This window comes from Monomorium pharaonis, chromosome 4 (genome assembly GCF_013373865.1).
Source record: "Monomorium pharaonis isolate MP-MQ-018 chromosome 4, ASM1337386v2, whole genome shotgun sequence".
In the NCBI taxonomy this organism is placed as follows: Eukaryota; Metazoa; Arthropoda; class Insecta; order Hymenoptera; family Formicidae; genus Monomorium; species Monomorium pharaonis.
The window spans coordinates 22,779,747-22,798,963 of NC_050470.1; the positions used below are offsets into that span (position 1 = coordinate 22,779,747).

General features: G+C 39.8%; 1 protein-coding gene across 2 annotated transcripts in view; it reads left to right on the top strand.

Moving 5' to 3' along the window:
• Window positions 1-8,309: 8,309 nt before the first annotated feature.
• Window positions 8,310-19,217, top strand: part of LOC105834512 (calpain-C) — a 30,771-nt gene continuing 19,863 nt past the window's right edge. For both annotated transcript variants that reach the window (XM_012677052.3, XM_036286282.1), the window contains exon 1: window positions 8,310-8,779. In XM_012677052.3, coding sequence (XP_012532506.1) covers window positions 8,771-8,779 — 9 coding nt within the window. In that variant the 5' untranslated portion in view covers window positions 8,310-8,770. The remainder of the gene's footprint in view (window positions 8,780-19,217) is intronic.

Consider the following 19,217-nt stretch of genomic DNA (forward strand, 5'->3'; position numbering starts at 1 on the left):
ATCTTCCTATAAATTTCTATTTCACTTTACTATTTTAGAAGATACTTTTTTCCCCTAAAACATACAATATAAATTGTATTGTTCCATTAATAAATACTTTTAATACTTTTATACAATCAATACCGTGCATTTTATCGATTCACCTAGATTTCACGATAAAAACGCCCATGCAAATAAACCTTTAATAGTTTGTGTTCACCGATGGTTCGCCGTCGAACGGAGAGTTCGTATTTCTGTCGCATCGTTATTCGAAAAAAAAAAAAAAGGTTCAAGCCCGAGACCCACGACAGCTCGATTGCTCGCACGATTTATTTGCGGTACCTAGATACGCTTGATCATGCCATTAATCGATTAATCAATTAAGCGGTCGATTAATTATCGAGGGCGAGCGCCGGCGCGGAGGAATAGGGAACGTAAGACACCGGTAATTAAATCGTCGCGTCGGGGGCCCAATCGTACGCGCTCGAGAGAGCCGAAGAGCAACGTCCACAAATGATTTTGTCGTAACGACGTGGGATATCCTGGACCGGCCTCTGCCCGGCTAATTAAGTCTTAGTCGTATTCGCGTGCTTTTTTTGCTCGTTGGCGATCGTTCCGTGAGGAGCGCGCAACCGGCTCGGGACGCCACCGTCTTCAAGGTTGATTCACACGGGACGACGCCGGGGCGCGTACGCCAGGGTTCGTCGGGAAACATTATTAAAAAGTCGTAAATCTTACCGTGGCTTTATCGGGCGGGGGGGAGGGGGGAAGAGGCGCCGCACGTGTCTCGTCTTAATTGCGCTCCGCCGCCGCGACCCCTTCTTTCACGCTGACCCCCAAATCCCCGGCCTCTCCTTTCCTGGGGACCTGCTGAAATATTTTTCGAGAGAGGCTCGATGCCTTATCGGCGGTTGCCACACGGTTGCACGGAGGAGACTCCGTAATTGGAGGAGGCGAGGCGAGTGTAAAGAAAACACACGTCGACGCTCGGGGAATAAGCGCGATAATTGAGCGCGTCGTACGCACGCGTTGACTTATTAGCGAAATCACTCTCTTCCGTTTACACCGTGTTTTCCATAATGCTGCAATAAGATAGCAAACGAGCAAATTCCTCTCGTTTATAGCTCGCTCGCGCCCGATTAAATCCACAATAAACTTGTTTTTAATTATTTAAAAAATCTATCGTCGCACTTTTATCCCTTTTTTTTTTATCTTGCCCAATTGTGGGGATTGAGAAGAAGAATTTTCCCTCTCGGTGAACAGCAGAGCTGTTGCCTTGTTATTTTTTTTTTTCGGTGAGAACCACTGCGTCAGCAACAAGTAAGACGATGAAGGGGGGGAATTAGCGATCGTCCTCGTCGACGCAGTCTGAGCGTCTCGTGTGCGCGGCGGCGGTGCGGCGTCGGCTATATCGCGATAAGCGTGGCGCGGGCGATAGCGCGAAAGAGCCGTCGAAAAATGTCCATGTGTGTGTGTGTGTACACGCCGGGGCCGTACGAGTGAGCGGGCGTGGGAACCGCAAATAGGGGCCTTATCGTTTGCCGACGTAAGAGTGATAACGACACATTTCTGCTGCTGGCAGCTCCCGAAGGGAATCGCGCGAAACATCTAGTCGACGCCAGTGGTCTGCGGGTCGCGGTGGAATTTTGTGTTTCTCCCGCTCCACCCCGCCCTTAGATTGTAAGGACGATGGAGTGTAGCCGGCGGTGAAGCTTTCGTAATCGGCGGCAGAGAGAGAGAGAGAGAGAGAGAGAAAGATCTATCGCATCGTAAATCGGCAGCGGCGGCGCGACGTCGTTGTTACCGTTCCCTTTTTTTTTTATTCCGCCGATACCGTCGTTATTTGCTGATTTCGGCGCGCGATACTTCGAACAGAGAGAGGAGTTCATGCATGAAGAGCGTTGTCCTGTTCCTTTCACCGCGTGCCCCTACCTCTCCCTTTATGGGAAAGTACACAAATTCGAAAGTGTAATGCGGCTGGATATACGCGATTACGCGTGTATATACGTGGCTTCTCGTCGATGGGATCGACGTCCCGCTTCCGTGGGATACACCTCTGTATCTTCGTCTCGGAAATAACGTTCCTTCAAGGGGGCTTGAAAAGGGAGATGGAACATCGTAAAGATCTCTATCCGGGGAAATCTTAACATACGGCGATGACTCGAAATCCATCTATTGATTTAATTGTTGTTTCGACAATTAGATTCTTCCGTGCCTCTAACGCGTCTCAATGCATCCTTGGAAGTGGAAACCCGTGGGTGGGGGAGCGTTCTGCGTGTATGCGGGATAATACCGTTATACGTTTTCTGAAACTCCGCTAATAGACGCTGCGTGCCTCGCTATCGTAATTATCGGGCTGCCGCATATATGAATCGTCGATTTTAGTTCGCACACACCCATCCTTGTCAAACCCTGTAATTTTACCGGAATTAATCGCGCAATCTTCTCAGATCTTTAATAGAAGCAATCACGTGCGTTTATACGAATGTATGCGAACGGTAGTCCTTGTGGCCGCGGCTCGTGTTGTATGTACACACGGGAGTCTAGCGTGCGCATCGGGAATCAGCCGCCGCGCCGCGCTCGTACGATGCATTCGGCGCATCCGTGCAGCGGCGCACCGCGTCGACCCGACCGACCGACCGACCGACGGGACGCTCTGTAATTTACAAAAAAGCGCGAAAACAGGCTCCACCATCTGGCGTCTGCGACTTGGCTCGCGTCCCTGAGAGCGCAACCACTCTCGGTCGCCTCCTCGGAGTCGTGGAACGGCCGTAAAGAGAGGAGACCCGCTCGCCTCGAGGCCGCGGGGCCTGTGATGAATTTCTCGCGAAATGCCTGACATTAAGCTACGACGAAGTTCAGCGCCCAGGGCGCGTGCCGTGTGGCACGTATATTTGTAATTCTAATGGAGAGAACGCGCTCGTGTGGCGAGGCTTGTTCGGTTCTCTTTATCTCTCTCTCTTTCTCTCTCTCTCTCTCTCTCTCTGTTTTTTCTTCAGCATGTAATAGTCGAGCAGGAATTTGGGGCCCAGGGCTGCGGTCCTCCTGGAAAAGGTGGACCCTCCGAGATAGGCGCGGTGCGCTCCAAGATCGTCCATGACGTACACACCCACCCTTTAGCCCGGGATCCGCTTTTAAAACGAGGGTTCGAAGCCGCTCATCAGCTGCATCGGATCTATGTCGGCGAGTCAATCCATGCTGTGGTCTACATCGTGTAACGCAACATTATACGGATAATGTCGCGCGCATCATAAACATTACACGCGGAATTACGCGTTATAATAACGCGTGATTTAGTAGTGCTGGCGCGTCAATCATTACTGTGATTAGGGCAAAAGACTACGTAGGGGGTGACGACGTACTTCGTTACAGAAGTGCAAAGAACACCCCAAAAAGATGTTTCCCGGCGCACCGTGTTAAGATTTTCAACGAAGAGAGGAAAAAGTGAAATTAAGATGTATAATTATTAATAATTGAAAAATAAACACTCGACAATGTGTTTATAGACTGCGAACAATTCTCGGTATGGTTGCTACAATCATTTTTCAAAAGTGCAAGTATAATATAGAAGGTAATGTTGTAAAATTTAAATTTTAGTTCTCTTCTTGAATCTTTGGAGCGTTAAAAAGCCATTGCGTTTTTCATCTTCCAATTATCGTTTTGCTGATTTTCTATACAGTGAAAAATTATATGCATTAGATTTTTCTAGACATTGGAATAAATGATTTCGAGTGCGATCGGTGCCAGGTGATGCCGTCGTTCAATTCCGTGTTTTACAATGTTCCTCCTCGGCATGAACAGCGCTGCGGAATCACTTGGAATCCGAGAGAATACCTAGCGTAATTGAGCATGTAATTAAAAAGTAGCGCGATAATGGTGGCACAGCAGAAGTCGCACAAAGCGATCGAGCACGCTATTAAATCGTGTAATTGAATCGACCGGGGAAGGGAGACGATTTCCACGCGATCTACAGATCTCTCGTACGGCTCGGAAGGCATGCTCGTTCTTCGGCGCGGCTTCTTCAATTTCGACGCGGAAGGTCGCTGTTTAAGCCATCGATAAATAAAAGGTTATTGCGGCCCCATTCAGCACGGGCCGCGGGGTCCCACACGTAAGTGGGACAGCTTTACGCAAGTTTTTATATCCCGGGCATTGTCACGGGCCCCGTACCATCTTGCGCGGGGCCCTACCTGCCAGCATCTCGTCGTTCCATGGATCTTCCTTTAGGCCGACCATTGATATACGCCGACCGTAAAAGCACGCTGCCGCCCGATAATGCGCAAAGAGAGAGAGAGAGAGAGAGGAGAGAGAGAGAGAGAGAGAAAAGGTGGAGACAGGAGGGCGAGAAAAGGGCGAGGAGGACGACCGGTGTAGAGTCTCGCCGTCGTCGACGATGGTTGCGGCGACGACATAAATAAGGGTCGTTGGTACGTGCGCGAATATAACTGTTCCCCAAGTGTGTACACACCGTCATATATACCCCGCTTACCGTTGTCTTTCTTGTCGCCCGGTGAGAACCGCCGGAGGCATCCTCTTTGGCACGCCCGAAGATAATGGGGACGCGCCCATGGTGTGCGCGCGCGAGAGCCCGCGTTAAATTCTTTCCGCGTGTGAGTTGCGCTTCCAATGTAGCCGAAGTGTGCGACTTTATGGGAGTAAAAAGGGATCACTTTTGTCGCGCACGGTGACGTCGCAATCTATGCTAATCGTTCATCGGTTATCGCGGAAAGGCGGAGTATCGATTTAATATTCCGTGGATTATAAATTTGAATTTTTAATAACGTCAATCAGCTTACGTATTAAGTTGTTGGATGATGCCGTTGTGAAATTCGTATATCCGTGAGAATTACGCGAATTCGGGGGGGGGGGGGAGGAATGGGAAGTTCAGTCAAGAATTGAGATCTCAGAATACTCGTTAAAATGGAAGTATTTTGCTAATACCATCTTGCTAATACTGCCATAGCTAATAAAAGAAAAAAAGTTTGAAAAATGTATTAAATTAATTGAAGCATAAAACGTAAGATTTGCATTATGTAAGTAATGTACAAACAACGAGGCATCTATGGGAACAAGCGCGCGTTCGTAATTAACTTATAACTTTCTCATTCGTTAGAATTTATTGATATATCTGGCACGCCCTGTTGAGCGCGACAATAACACGACAATTTACTGAATCCTCGGTGACAGAAGCATTCAGTAGGCCCGGTGAGAAATTAGAAGGTTATTAATTGGATGTGTGCGTACCGAGAGCCGCTCAGTGGGAGTTGTAACGGGGAGCCCAAACAGCCGTGGAGGAGCAGTGGGATATAACGAACGTCAAGTCGGATTATCGTGTTCCATGGGTTCCCGTCGGTGCCTGTTATCTCGCCGACGATCTCCAGAATCTTATGAATTTTTTTCCCTCCGTGAGTTCCATGGGCGCGAGCACTTCGGCGCGAGTGAGCGCGAAGCCGCGAGCTATCAAGGCCCGCGGGTGGCAGCGCCGTCGGTCGCCTCTCTGTATTCCTCTCGAATAAATTACACGTTAATGAGAGGCAACGCGTTACCGATCGTAAAGGTCCGGGCTGGATGGCGCGTTAGCGCGTTACGATCGCGCGGGGAATCTCGCGTGGGATACCCGTGAAATTCCACGGTGCGAGCGTTGCCAAAAGCGCCGTTTCCCGAACCGTTAGCCGAGTTAGCATCCGTCGTTTTAAATTACAATTGGACGTCTCTCGAGCTGATGGTTACCCATCAGAAGAAGCCGCCGCGATCATCTATGCGGTGTGATTTTACGAGTTTCCTATGATTAAACATTTACAGCCGAAGGTTTTAAAGAGCAATTGGAAACGAAAGGGAATGGAAATATTCAAGAATATTGTTGGGAGTTTTATTATGGATCTGCTGCTTAAACATTGACATGGAGTTGCCATCTTTCAGTCGTGTTCCAAAGCTTTACCAGGTGTAGTTACCGACGAGAAACATCCTTCAAGACTCTTCAATCGGAGTTGTATTTTTATATCCAGATAATTTTTAGATCTAGTAGGCTCAACAATTTTAATATTTTTGTAATTAATCGTCGATGATTAGATTATTACCAGTAAAATGAGACAAATAAATTAGCACAAATTTAGAGATACCATATCTTACATCAAATAAAGAGATTTGAAATAATGTTATATATTGAAGTAAGAATAATTATTTATAGTATTATAAGTTATTATAGTATAAAAATAAGGAATGTGATTATGGAAAGCATAAATTTAGAAAAAGAATAAATTTGGAAGACATTAGAAAATATACAAAATTGATCTAGAAATTCTCATATATTAACTTGTAAATATTTTATACATATGACTTATTGAAAAAGGAAGATGTAGTTTACTGTGTTAGTTTTGGGGCCTCAATTTTTCAGACGTATCTTTTTGATTATGTTGCGAAAACATTAATTATTACAAAATATGAAAGACTATTATAAAACTATTATACCATTTGATAGAAAATATTTTCTAGTTTATATTTACGTTTTTAAAGTTTTATTTGTAGTTTTGTTTAAGAAATATTATTCAAAAATAAAGTAATATATATCAGTGTTGATAACCTTTCCTTTATTATTTAATATTGCTTTATCTCAGTTTTGATTGAAGCGATGTTTAGTTCAGACACACCCGTTAGATGTCGACAAAATATATACCTTTCTTGTTGAAGGTAAGCACTCAGTTGATACTTCTCCATCAGTTAGCGTTCTCCAACTTATCACGTTCTGAAAATATAGTTTTTGGAGTGTTAAATTTATTGCATACATATGGTAAATAATTTTAACAAATATTATTATCTGTATAATATGTTTTTTTAGTAATTTTATTATTATTATTGTAATACGATAGTAAAACAAGAGCTTAAAAAATAAGTGCTCTTAATTGATTCTTAAATATTATATGACATATGTTTGTAATATATTGAATTATGACAGTTAAAAACTTTATTGCAGAAGCTATTTCAAAAATATGATTGGTATTAAAACTGCAGAAGGAAATAAATTTCATAGAAACATATTATTTATATTATAAGATAAAAATAATAAAAAGATTAAGCAAAAACAGATTTGTAAATCTCTTTGTACAGAAAGAAATAAATAAGAAAAGTAAGAAAGAAAAGTAGAAAATAACTATTATAGTTAGGTTTTTAACTTTAATATCGTATATTGTCAAATAATAAAGAGAGTGTATAATCTATAAAGAGAATTTTAAAGAAATCAGCTGCTACGTTCGAGAACAGTTTCTGGCATGACGCCGGAATGAACCTTTCGAGTAAAGTCAATGTGCACAAGCTTTCACCAGAACGGGCTGTACCTCCGAGCTATGATCGGGTCTCTCTGTCGCTCTCTTCGAGATCGGTTCTTGTGTTCTTCAACTGTTCTCTTCCCGCTCCTCTTTAACAACTCGCTCCTCTCTCGCACACTTTCCACTTCGCGACCCAAACGAAACCGACCCGCTTCCACGGCATCGATAGATGGAAATCACATCGTCATCGCGAACGATTTGCTATCGTCATTGATCGCTTGCGCCATTGTTTCCTGGATCTCATAGAGCTCCTTCGAGAATCCTGTCATTTGGCTACCATAATTACGATCCGCATTCTCATCTCCTCCTTGACCTCTTCCTATGTAGATTCGTTTACAAGACGTTTGAAATTACATGTTTGTGAAACGCAAAATAAGATGTTGAGGAAAGTAGAATCAGGCAACACATCAATCAATGTTTTTGTAAAAATCTAAGAACAGTTTTGATATTTAACTTTTACAATATTAACAGTATACTAATAAATTACAAAATTAATAGAAGAAGGTTACAAATTTTCCAAAGATTGTAATATCTGTATGTCTGTGTATTGTAGATATAAAAGGTAATATTTTTAAACTATATGAAATTGAAATTTGAATTAAAATTTTAATCGGAGAATATTTTATGAGCAATGCTTTTAATTATATTTTTAATTATATTTCATGTTTTGTGATTAATTCTTACAAATCAAGATCTTTTAATTTGTTAATTTTCACCTAGTTTTTATATAATTTCTTTCGAAACAGGAAAGAAACATGCAACTCTTTTATGTGCAGTTGCGCAATGCAGTTGCTGCATCAAAATCCCCATCAGCTGATTGCATAGACAAAATAATTATGCGCTCTATAAATATATCATACTTTAGCCATTTAAACGATACCTCAGCCTCTTTCTTCACGAGGAAAGAAACAGCGACGCGGTTGCTCGCGAGCGGGAGAGGGAGAGAAAAAGAGAGAGGATCGCCAGCGGTAGCTCAACGGTCAGAGAAGGAGGAGGAAGGCAGGTTGGCCAGGATGGTGGTGATCGGCTTCGGATCCACGAGTGGCAGCCCATGGCGCGGGTAGCCGGCGCAGAGTCAGTCACCAATTCAGCCAGTCGGTTGTAGTCAGTCGGTACCAGAAGAGCAGCTCCGTGCGCGGGGCCGCGCTCTCTCGCGCCTCGGTTCGCTCAGAAACGGAAATTTGACCGTTTTCCATATCTGTCTGCCGGAAATCTCGACGAGGCAGCACCTTGATTCATCTTCCGCGACAAGATCCGCGACCGTTCGTGATCGGCTCAGGGGATCTTCAGAGTGGCTGGTAGCGCGTGAACTTGACAGTAAGTGCGCGGAGTGTTTCGATATCAAGTGCTGGATGAAGACGCTCTTCTCCGATATATAAGTGATAAAGTGCCGACTACGCCACAAGGGTTTAAAGGAGGTATACGAGCAGCTCAATATTCTAGAAGAAGCTGCAGAAACCTGACTACGGATGGTCAACGTGAGTATCGTGTTAAATCGAGAGTACGTGCGAGAATAGTAGGCTTATTAATGTTCATCTAAACTTCTAATCTTTTTATTTGTTTATTTTTAAGTTAGCTTTTATTAAATTAAAGTATGCGGAGTAAATAATTGCATACAAACTTTAATAAGTATAAGCTTTTGGCATTTTTCATCTTATTCTGCTAGATTAATGTAAAAATAATAAATGTAAACAAATGATTATAAAGTATATACATGCATATACACATGCTACATTAATGTATATTAATTATTCGTGTAATTTTTAATATTTTATCAAAAGTAATTGTAACGTATTTGTATGGAAGGATTTGTATGATAGATTTTGTTTTAATTATTTTTTATTACAGTTATTTAAAAGATTTAATAAATTGATACTATATTACACGCAAAGATACAATTTAAAACTATTAAGTTGTAAAATATTTATGGCTCAGAGGCGTTGTCTTTATCTTGTGTATAAAAGTGTTTGATTACCTACTTAGGTTCTATTACGAAAACGCCGACCCACATTCTTTTCACTCGTATTTAAAGATACTTCCAACTTTTCTTACGAAAGCTTTCTTCATCTGCCTACATCTCTCTGTTTCAACAATAGTTTACTACGGAATTTCTAGTAAGGTGCGGCACACTATGTGACCAGAATGATTTCTTTGCGAGAAAGTCATCCCGCTCTGTTGAATCCAACTAGTGAAATGGAAATTATTGAATTCGCGAACACGAATACCATAATTCGAGTACGAAGGCAAATATTAACACAGTAAACCAATAGTAGTTTTCACTTCACTTTCGAATACGAAATCATGGTGTCAAGTTATATTTTCTAAGTAATTTTGATTTTATCAACTTTAGTATTTAATATTTTATATATAAAGACGAGATAATACTCCGTATAAGATTATTAATTAAAATAAAATTTTCTGGGATTATGATTCCAAAATTATACTGTTTTATTTTCTTTATAAAGATAGATTGATGTTATGAATCACTTTTTACGGCAAATTACCCGAGACATTATATAAGAGAAAAATTAAAATGGATGATTTTTTAATATTCAAATTATAGGAGTAATAGAAGTTTTTCTATTGAAATGTGTGTGATTTCATGAACTCGTTACACTTCGTAGCAACGTGCATTTTTTAATACTAAATACGCATACTGTTTACTTTATCATAATTTCTTAATCTACACTTCCTTCTTTTGATTTTATGTTGGATTGTTAGTAATATTTATTGCTTGATTTATTTGTACATTGAACGGGCAAAAAGTGTGCTTTTTATTTAGTTGCAACAGTGGCAATTATTAGAGAAATGAACTATCGCGTGAACGATACTTCCGAGCTCTTTCCTGTCCTAGCAATTGTGCATGAAACTCAGTAATTTTGTTTAGCACTTAGTGTAGATTACTGTAATGTTGCCAGCGAACGTAGGACAACGTTATTGCGAAAGAATCCATACGGCCCTGAAGTATTTTTACTTTCGAATGCGTCACCCATAAACCACAAATCCCTACCTACGTTTCCAAACTCAGTTTCGAAGTGTTTAGCTTAGGTCAGTCATCTCTACCTTATAAGCGAACATCCGTGTAGTGTAATCTGTGGGTCGTAACACTTTTACCGACCAAAAATGCTGCGCCATATAGAAATGAGAAGAAGATTAAAATACCCGTTTTTGTAAACGTCCAATATGGAGATTTTCTTTGTTATTCCAAATCTCTATAGAGTACTGACTCTTAATAATAGAATGACAAAAAAAATTTGCTCGTAATGTTTTCGCGTTTTACTCGTTGAATTTCCTTTGTGTAATTATGATATCTGATTGAATCAATTACACACTGCCCCAGCAATCAGCGCATCGACGTCACGAATTTTTTTACCACTCGTTGCACTTTTGTAGCAATAAAATTTACATCAAAAGATAATACGGTTGCTAAACGAAGAAACGAAGAAAGAGAGAGAGAGAGAGGGGGGGGGAGGGTGGAGAAAGAGAGACGACCTGTTCACCTGTTCCTTCGCGTTCCCGACATGGTCGAGGAACCTCGAAGTCGACCGGCGCATTTCTACCTCTCCACCGCTGCGAGATTCTCTGCCTCCCGTGAAACCGGGTCTTCTTCTCTCCGCGACCTCGAAACACACAAATTACGAATGGCGTAGACGTTGCACGTACAGGAGCATCGATGGAAGAGACCAGACACTGACATACACTAATACGCTTATACGCGCACGTATCACGTGCCTAAAGCAGTTTAACCGATGAAGCCATGAAATTGTCGAGGACAAGTTGCAGCCGAAATATTTTCAGCTAGAGAGCTGTGTTCTCTTATTGACCCTTAGAATTTGCCGCTCTGATATGCAACTCTTTTTCTCTGTGAGTTAAACTAAAGTGCAAGGGACGAGAGAACGTCTCACGTCGCCTCGAGATTTATTAATCCGCTATACATTAGCCGTGTATTGCTAAATGGAATGCATTGCGGCCCTTGTACATGCCGGGTTACGGGACTCGAGTTTTACATTCCCCCGTAGGCGTTGCAATTTTCTTGGTCGGCCGTGCCATAGTATTTGCAGTAATTATAAAGAGTTACACTATGAACATTTACAATATCCTACAGATAGCTTTAAAATTGTGAGAGAATGCGTTGAGTTTTAAATCCTGAATTTATAGTTATTGTGAATTTGTCTATATTTATAGACAATGAAAATAACTTGCTTGATTTAACATTGCTTGATGTGAGGAACCGAGAGAAGGAATTGCAATTCGAGGGGAAAAATAAAACGGAGAGGAATACGATGAACTCGAGACGAACTCAAGGTTATCGAAGATTCCTGACTTGCTTACCTTTCTTCCTTCTAATTCGATAAAAAATTTCGAAAAACAATGGCTTATTTTTGAGATGATAATTTGTTAAGATTAAATTGTTATACTAATTATTTGCATCAGAGTTTCATGTAGCATTACTTTTTATTTCAAGAAAAAGTAAGCACCATTAAATTCAATTTTCCGATGTAAATGTTTTCTTAAATAAATTCTTTTAATAGAATTTTTCTAATAATAGAAAATAACTTGGGTAATCGTACGATTAATCACGCTGAGTTTGCATGATGATAACTTGAGTCATCTTGTCACATGTGATAAGCAAGAAATTAATACAGAGATTTATATGAACTATTACTAGACTCTCAGAGAAACGATAGGTTTTAAAATTCATTATCTAACATATGTAATACAATGAATCAATTTAGATATATTAATACATTAAATTTATAAGTAAAACACGATGAATCAATTTAGATATATCGATAGATCCGTTAACTTGCGGAAATTATTAGTCATCTATCTCCGAGGAAAGTATTTCTCGGAACATGAGAATCGTTCAGGGTCGACGGAGTCAACTGTAGACTCGAGGTGTACGATTCAGGAATCGCGGTGAAGAGTTTGAGCACGATGGTGAAGAGAGCGGCAACCCCGCTAAGAGCATCAGAAAAACGATTAAGTGATCCCTTGCCGAGGAAACTCGACTCGTTGGGCGAGTCCCCGTAAATCAGTATCCGTTCGGGATGAAATTAGTGTCAGCTAAGAGATACTATGATGCCGGGGTACGTAGATTCGTTCGCGAGAGCTGGCGAAATGGAATTAAGCAGCGCGCGTTTCGAAGAAAACAACGATTTATGACTTCTTGCCACGAGTATCACGATCGCGTTTGCATTACCAACGTAATTTGTTTCTCGTAAATAACTGCTTTATCGTTCGCATTTGATTCACCCAATCATTTTAAATGGAAGTCCCAAGTGTACTGAAAAAGGAAACTAGAACGTAACTAGTTTAGCTTTAAGGTCGATTTGCGGAAGTGTCAGACAGTTTAAGTGAAATCACGAAGTTGATGCAAGAAAGAAGATGTAATTTAAATTTCACAATATTTTATTAATATCGACAATCTTTTTATCGAAAGATATATTTTAAATGCTAAAAACTGAAATCTGTTAATATATTGGGATGATTTTAATAGAAATAAAATTTTATGTTTATATAATAAGAAATTTACTCTAGATTTCATACATTATTTACTTAGCTATGATTTATAATATTATTAATATGTTTATTTAGAATATTTATTCGAAATTATATAATATAACATTATTTACGTATAGTATTACTTTACATAATTACTTTGTTACATTTATCTCTTGAATAAGAATTGAATTTTAAAATTTAAAACTCAGCAAGGTTAGATAAATTAATAGTGTTTATTATGATATGTTGTATAACGTTGAATGATTATTTGCACGCGACATTCAATCTATTACTTAGCTGAAGCTAAGAAACTCTTGAACTTAACGAAGGCTATGATGATGATACATGAAGCTTGCCATATTGATAAATCGAGGAAAGCCTCATCACTGGTACATCAGACTTGACATGGAAGTGTATATATGAAGATCTGCAGACCGTGCCAACATAGTAGACGCGCGGAAAATCAAGAGTCGGGTTCCTCGATCGACTAGGTGATAACGTTAAAGGCGCTTGCACAAATTTCCGGCACTTGTCAAGGGAGTGGGAGCACAAGCTGCTTACGAGTTGTCTGATTATCATACGAAGGGATCGCAAATGAAAGACTCCGTGCAATTACGGAATGAACTACTTCGAGCAGGAGGGCTTGAACGCTCGTTGTTTAACACCGAAACACTATAAGGAATGTATGAAACAAAAGATTAATTTGTAAAATTCTTTAACTTTAATCATTTGTGACTAACAGAATTATAGCTACTTTGCCGACTCTTTTATAATTAATCAAATAACTCATTAATCAAAGAAATCCTACATGAAAGTCCAGGCAGATTTAAGACACTCTGTGCATTATGTGCTTTGCTGTCACGTTACGTTGATTGAGAATGCTTAGAAGTAAATTCACTTTCGATGTAATTACTTGTACTGTTAGAAATACATTGAGCTAAAACAAAGTGTTATATAAACATTGATGTTAATTATAACGAAATAATGTTGCACAGATTATGATGAATCTATAAAATAAATAAATAATAAATAATAAATTAAATGATACATTATATTATAGAAAAAACTATAATGAGAGTTATAATATATTTTCTTTATAATGAGTTCTTCTATTATTTTGTAATCATAAATTAAATATATATGTACGCATACATATTAATTGGAAAGATAAAGAAAGAATTACTTAGCAGTTTTTTAAATTGAAATAATAATAAGAGTCTACTTTAAATTCAAGATGTGGAAAAAATCATAATATAGGAATAATATAAAATATTTCAACGTTCTCCTCTGAATTAATCTATTTGTTACCATGTCATATTTTATATAGAAACTTTCTTTCGCTTAGCGGCTTATCAACAAATTTCTAATTTAAATGACTAATTTTTGTCTTACAAGTTTCTCGTCTACAAATTTCCTCGCTTCAAAAAGATTAATAACGCTCTCGCTCGATTTTCTATATTACCAGGCATTTGAATATGTTAGGTGGCAACTTTCTAAGTTTCTAGTTTCGCACCGAGTGAAAATGCTGAATCGGGCGCCGCGGAAGTGTCAGCGCCTCAGATTTCCGGTAGGGAAATGCGCGCGTGAATTGTCGATTATGCAAAACCACTTGCGAGATCGTTTGGTCGGAAGGAAAATCGATCGAAACGATTATCCGAGGTGACGTTAAAGCGAGATATTATTACGCTCGATTTCCAGGTAAGTTGAAACGTTAAAAAATCCCGCGTCGGAGCACCGTCTCGAATTGCAGTGAACAATTCTCATAAGAGCAAGAAGTGTTTGGATCGAGGAGAGAAAGTGCTTTTGCCGAGAGGCAGTGTAGCCAGTAGGATCCGACAAATTATGCGTAATCGAAATTACCCGTCATTTTCCCGTTTCGCTTTGTGCCGATGGTACGGAACCATCACGAGTGCTCGGAGTTTTATTCACGATCGTAAACGCATCTTGAAATATCACCGCGTACAAGCAACAATAAAGATTCAACGAAAGATACTCAGAAGCTGAGGATAATTTGTCATACTCTCTAGTATAAAGTTATTTATTTTATTTTTTATTTGAACTTTCTTTTTCCCCCTCCTTTTTCTCTCTTTATGTTGTACAAACAGTTTTTACAAATAAATCTTAATGTATTAAAGTAGATAGTTTAATAAGAGTTTAAAACATAATTAATCTAAATAAATTATTTGACATTTATATATTTAAATTACCATAGAAAAGAATAATAAAGCTAATATTTTGAATGTCATAAAATTATATTAATGAGAAATCATGTCAAATTTTTCTGATTTGCAATAGCGGATTATTACTGCTTCACTTATTGTATATAATCATGTAATTGTAAAGGAACTTTGATGTTTTGATGAGCTAAGCAACGGAATCTATGGAGGCGGCATAATCGTGAAGGGAAAAAATGGAACGAGTTATAACAGAGAAGAGGAAATTAGGGTCACAGTTCATGAGGTTATGGAGAACATAGAGAGTACTTGCTGTTAAGTACCGTTACGTAGACATGCATCTCAGCTAATTCACTATATTAAAAGAATAACGTTGATAAAGCTAATAAATATTTTTACTGTGAAAAGTAAAGCTATTTTTATATATTTAAGATAAGATTCTTCCTGGAATATTAGCTGTGATTTCGCTTGAATCAAATAATCTAAAAATAATCTTTGATATAAAGTTATAAACTCTTCTAAGAGTGTATTTTAGTTTTTTATTACAATTTATTATCAATTAAATCTAACTTTTTTTTAATGTGACATGAGAATTAAACACAGATTACTTAGAAGACTCTTCTATAATGTTAAATGTGCAAAAAAAATGTTTAATACATTTTTAAAACGTTTTTACGATACAAAGAGGTCAAGAAAAGAAAAGAGTTTTTAAATTCTGATTAAATAAAATGACCATTGTTCTCTTAATAGGATACAATTTATATTTATGAATTCAAGCTTCCTGCAAATTGTATTTTGTAAAAAATTTGCTTTTGCGTGCTCAATCAACTTGGCTGTTTGCGATCAAACGTGTGCGTCGATCAAACGGTCGGCCTTGCTCGTTTTGTGACACGAAGTGAATGTAATAGTACGCCTTTGGAACACGTGACCGACGTAAAATTCTTCCGTCCGAGAGACTCGTGCATCTGAAACGTTCTTACGGAGAGTGACGTGTCAAGAATTGCGACAGGAAGAACGCAAAAGCTCTCGTATTTCCGCACGATCATTCGCCACTTTGCAGAGTCACGACGAAGGAGCACGCTTTTTCGCCCTGCGAGCACTCCGCTCGGATGCGCCTGAGTCTCAAGGCCATATATGCAAGCCTGGCGTAAAAATTCTCTGACCAGTAGAAAGTATAAGATTAGTCATCAACAATCGCGCTCGCTTGTGCGGATATATCTTTTTTTTTTTACGGCAAATTATTTTTATTTACTGTGCAAATATGTGCGTTTGCATATAAGTAAAAGCACATAAATATTCATGAAACTCTCTTTTTTTTTAACAGTAATTAGTAAGCTATAATTACATACATATGGTTAAACGAGTTGCTTTGAAAAAAAGTTATGTTTGTTGATCGTTACGATACAATCAAAATTGACTTGGCCGTCAGATCGAACCGTTCTGCAAAATGTTTCCGATGGTTCAAGAATTGAAATCGACTCACGGCCGATAGTGCGGAAATGAATGGAGAGATTGATGTCGGTATCTAGTTTCTTATTTCTCGAATGGCAGCCAGACGTATCCCCGAAGCCGATGCATTTTACGCGGTGGATTCCCGAGCAACTTACCTTCCGCTAAAGCGAACACTTGAACGATCTACTATACACGTTAGGTATATAATAGCTACCATATACTCTCGTACCGGTCGAACTAGTTTCATGCTTGGTTCTCCCGCGGCCTTGAGGCGCACGGACCACTACACGTCGGTGTGCCGGTGGTTGCCGAGAAAGCCTTTATGGCTTACCTCACCCGACGTGGACTGCGGATCCACGATAGTACTCCCTGGCCTTCCGCAATTTCAGTCATTATAACCGTACCTCTCGTGTTGCTCTTGGACAGATAAAGTGGCTCCGAGACTCGGAAACGTAGATTAAGGACCGTTTTCGAGATTTACAAAGCGGCAACGCGGAAAGCGCATCATTTCAAAAGGGCACTTCCCTGTTTGAGATTTGTAACAGAAATGTTAACTCTGTGCCAACACCTTTTGTCTCTTGTTGTAGCAGTAAAAATATACCGTTCTTGATAATCCCGCGGGCGACAGACGTTAAAGCTTTCTAATATTAATTTTATTTACCGGTTTTCCAATTGAATAAAACGGCAATAACCTAATTGCGAGAAGTGAATGTAAAATATTGTGCAAACGTTTCAAGCGTAATGGGCGCTTGTTGACTTCCGCAAATAATTTATCGCGCGGCGCAGGTGCAGCGAAAAACATTAAACTGTGCCCTGTGAAACGATCGGTTACGAAAGACATAATTCAGACGTTCTTTGTCATAGCTCTTTGTCGAGCGACGACAATGCAAAATGGCACGCCTCAACCTGGTATGCCAAGGCAGTTCCACGCGACAAAACAGAATTGTTCACGGTATATCGGAAGAGGGAGAGGAAGAAACACGGAAAGAAACTCGGGCGACACCGCGTGCTGAATGGACGGCGACAGAGGGACCTCTGGCCTGCTAATTATCCAGTGCCGTTTTATTACGATCTTAATTGGTGCAGCACGCCAGGTGGAATTAGCCGTCCTCGGAACAATGCTCGAAACCGGAACGCACCGGGCGCCTCGACCAGTGTAATTGTGTATTTCGCAATCGTGACGCTTTCACGACCACGCGCGCGCACACCTTCTCCCGCATTATCGCCTACGCGGTGAAAATATGTTATCAACGGCCGTTGCAAAATATAATGACGGCGTTGGGGCTCGCTGAGGCGTGGAGGACATCTCTCCTCGACGCAGAAACGATTCAATGGCCAATCACTGTGACGGCGACATTTATCCCGCAACGAGAAGAGGCGAGGAAAGAATGAGCGCGAATGCCCGTCCTCGCAAACTAGGTGATATTTTGAATATACGAGGTTGATAACACCTCTCGCTGTTTTGTAAAAAAAACGAAATTATTTTAATCGATATGCATATTCAATTCCGACGGGAAGTGACTAGCATAAAGAGTCTGTGTAAGAGAATTTTGCAAACCACGATTCGGACGAGGATAATAATAATTTTCCAATGGAATATGTGAATGGAAAAAATATTTTAATAGAGTTTTAAATTAAAATTTATACTGTTGTATATTTATTTGCGCTGTATATGATTTAGTGAAATAGAATTTTCTAAAGATTTTTATTATTTGAAAAACATAAAATTTAAAAAAGGATTTTTTGTGAATATTAAATCAAGCGACGCGGTAGCGGCGCGACGCCAAGTACATAAAGAATCGTGCCGCATGACGCAAACTTCACTGCGCAAATGTTGCGCCGCTACTAAGCTTTATCTGGAATTTAGCTGTCAGATTCACTTTCAGTTAAAATATCGCAGAAACTAAAATCATAATCAAAAATCTAACGGCAATTTTATATAAGAAAAAAAGAAAGATATTTTGTGAATATTAAATTAATACATTTTTTACGTAACAATATTTTGAAATGTGTGTGAATGATAATGTCACTTCACGATAGCTTATGTTAGAAACAAAAGGACATATATTTTGCGTCCGTACATGAAGAATTTTTTTGTTTCCTCGTTCTTATGTTGATTTATCACACACAAGCGCGTGTGTTAGTAGAATAAGTATCGAACGTGTTAATATAATCACGAGAGGACATTAATATTAATGAATTCCCAGGTTACGTTGTAGCGCGCGCTTGTTTGCAGGCGAATATCCCGCGCGAATATCAGACGTGCCGGCACGCCGGCAGGATATTTCTTAATTTCGCGTCGGCGTTAACGCCGTATCATTAAACTCTATTAAACGAACGAGCATCATCGCTTACTGAACTTGGTATGAAACGTCGATACGAGCTGCCGGTTACACCATCCGCTGAAAAACTGTGCATAAAGTCACGTGTTGCGAACGCGGTAGGCGAGGCTAATCGCTGTAATTCATTTCGAAAGCCTTCACTCGTGAAGAGGTGTCAATGACTTTTGTTTCCTGCCAAATGGGCAAATAAAGGAAAGGAGTCGTTTTGCATTACGGTGACGAGAATTTAATAAAAGAAGAGAGAGAGAGAGGGGGAGAAAGAGAGAGTGATGTCGACCTGGATACAATGTGTTCGATGAGCTTGAAACCTCTTATCGACGTGCACATCGAGGTCACAAACGCGCCGTCGACTAACGAATGCGCGAATAGGTACTACCTGTGAAAGTGATTTGTTGCTGATGCTCGGCTGACAAGGTGCTATTACGAGATTTTTAGGACCAATG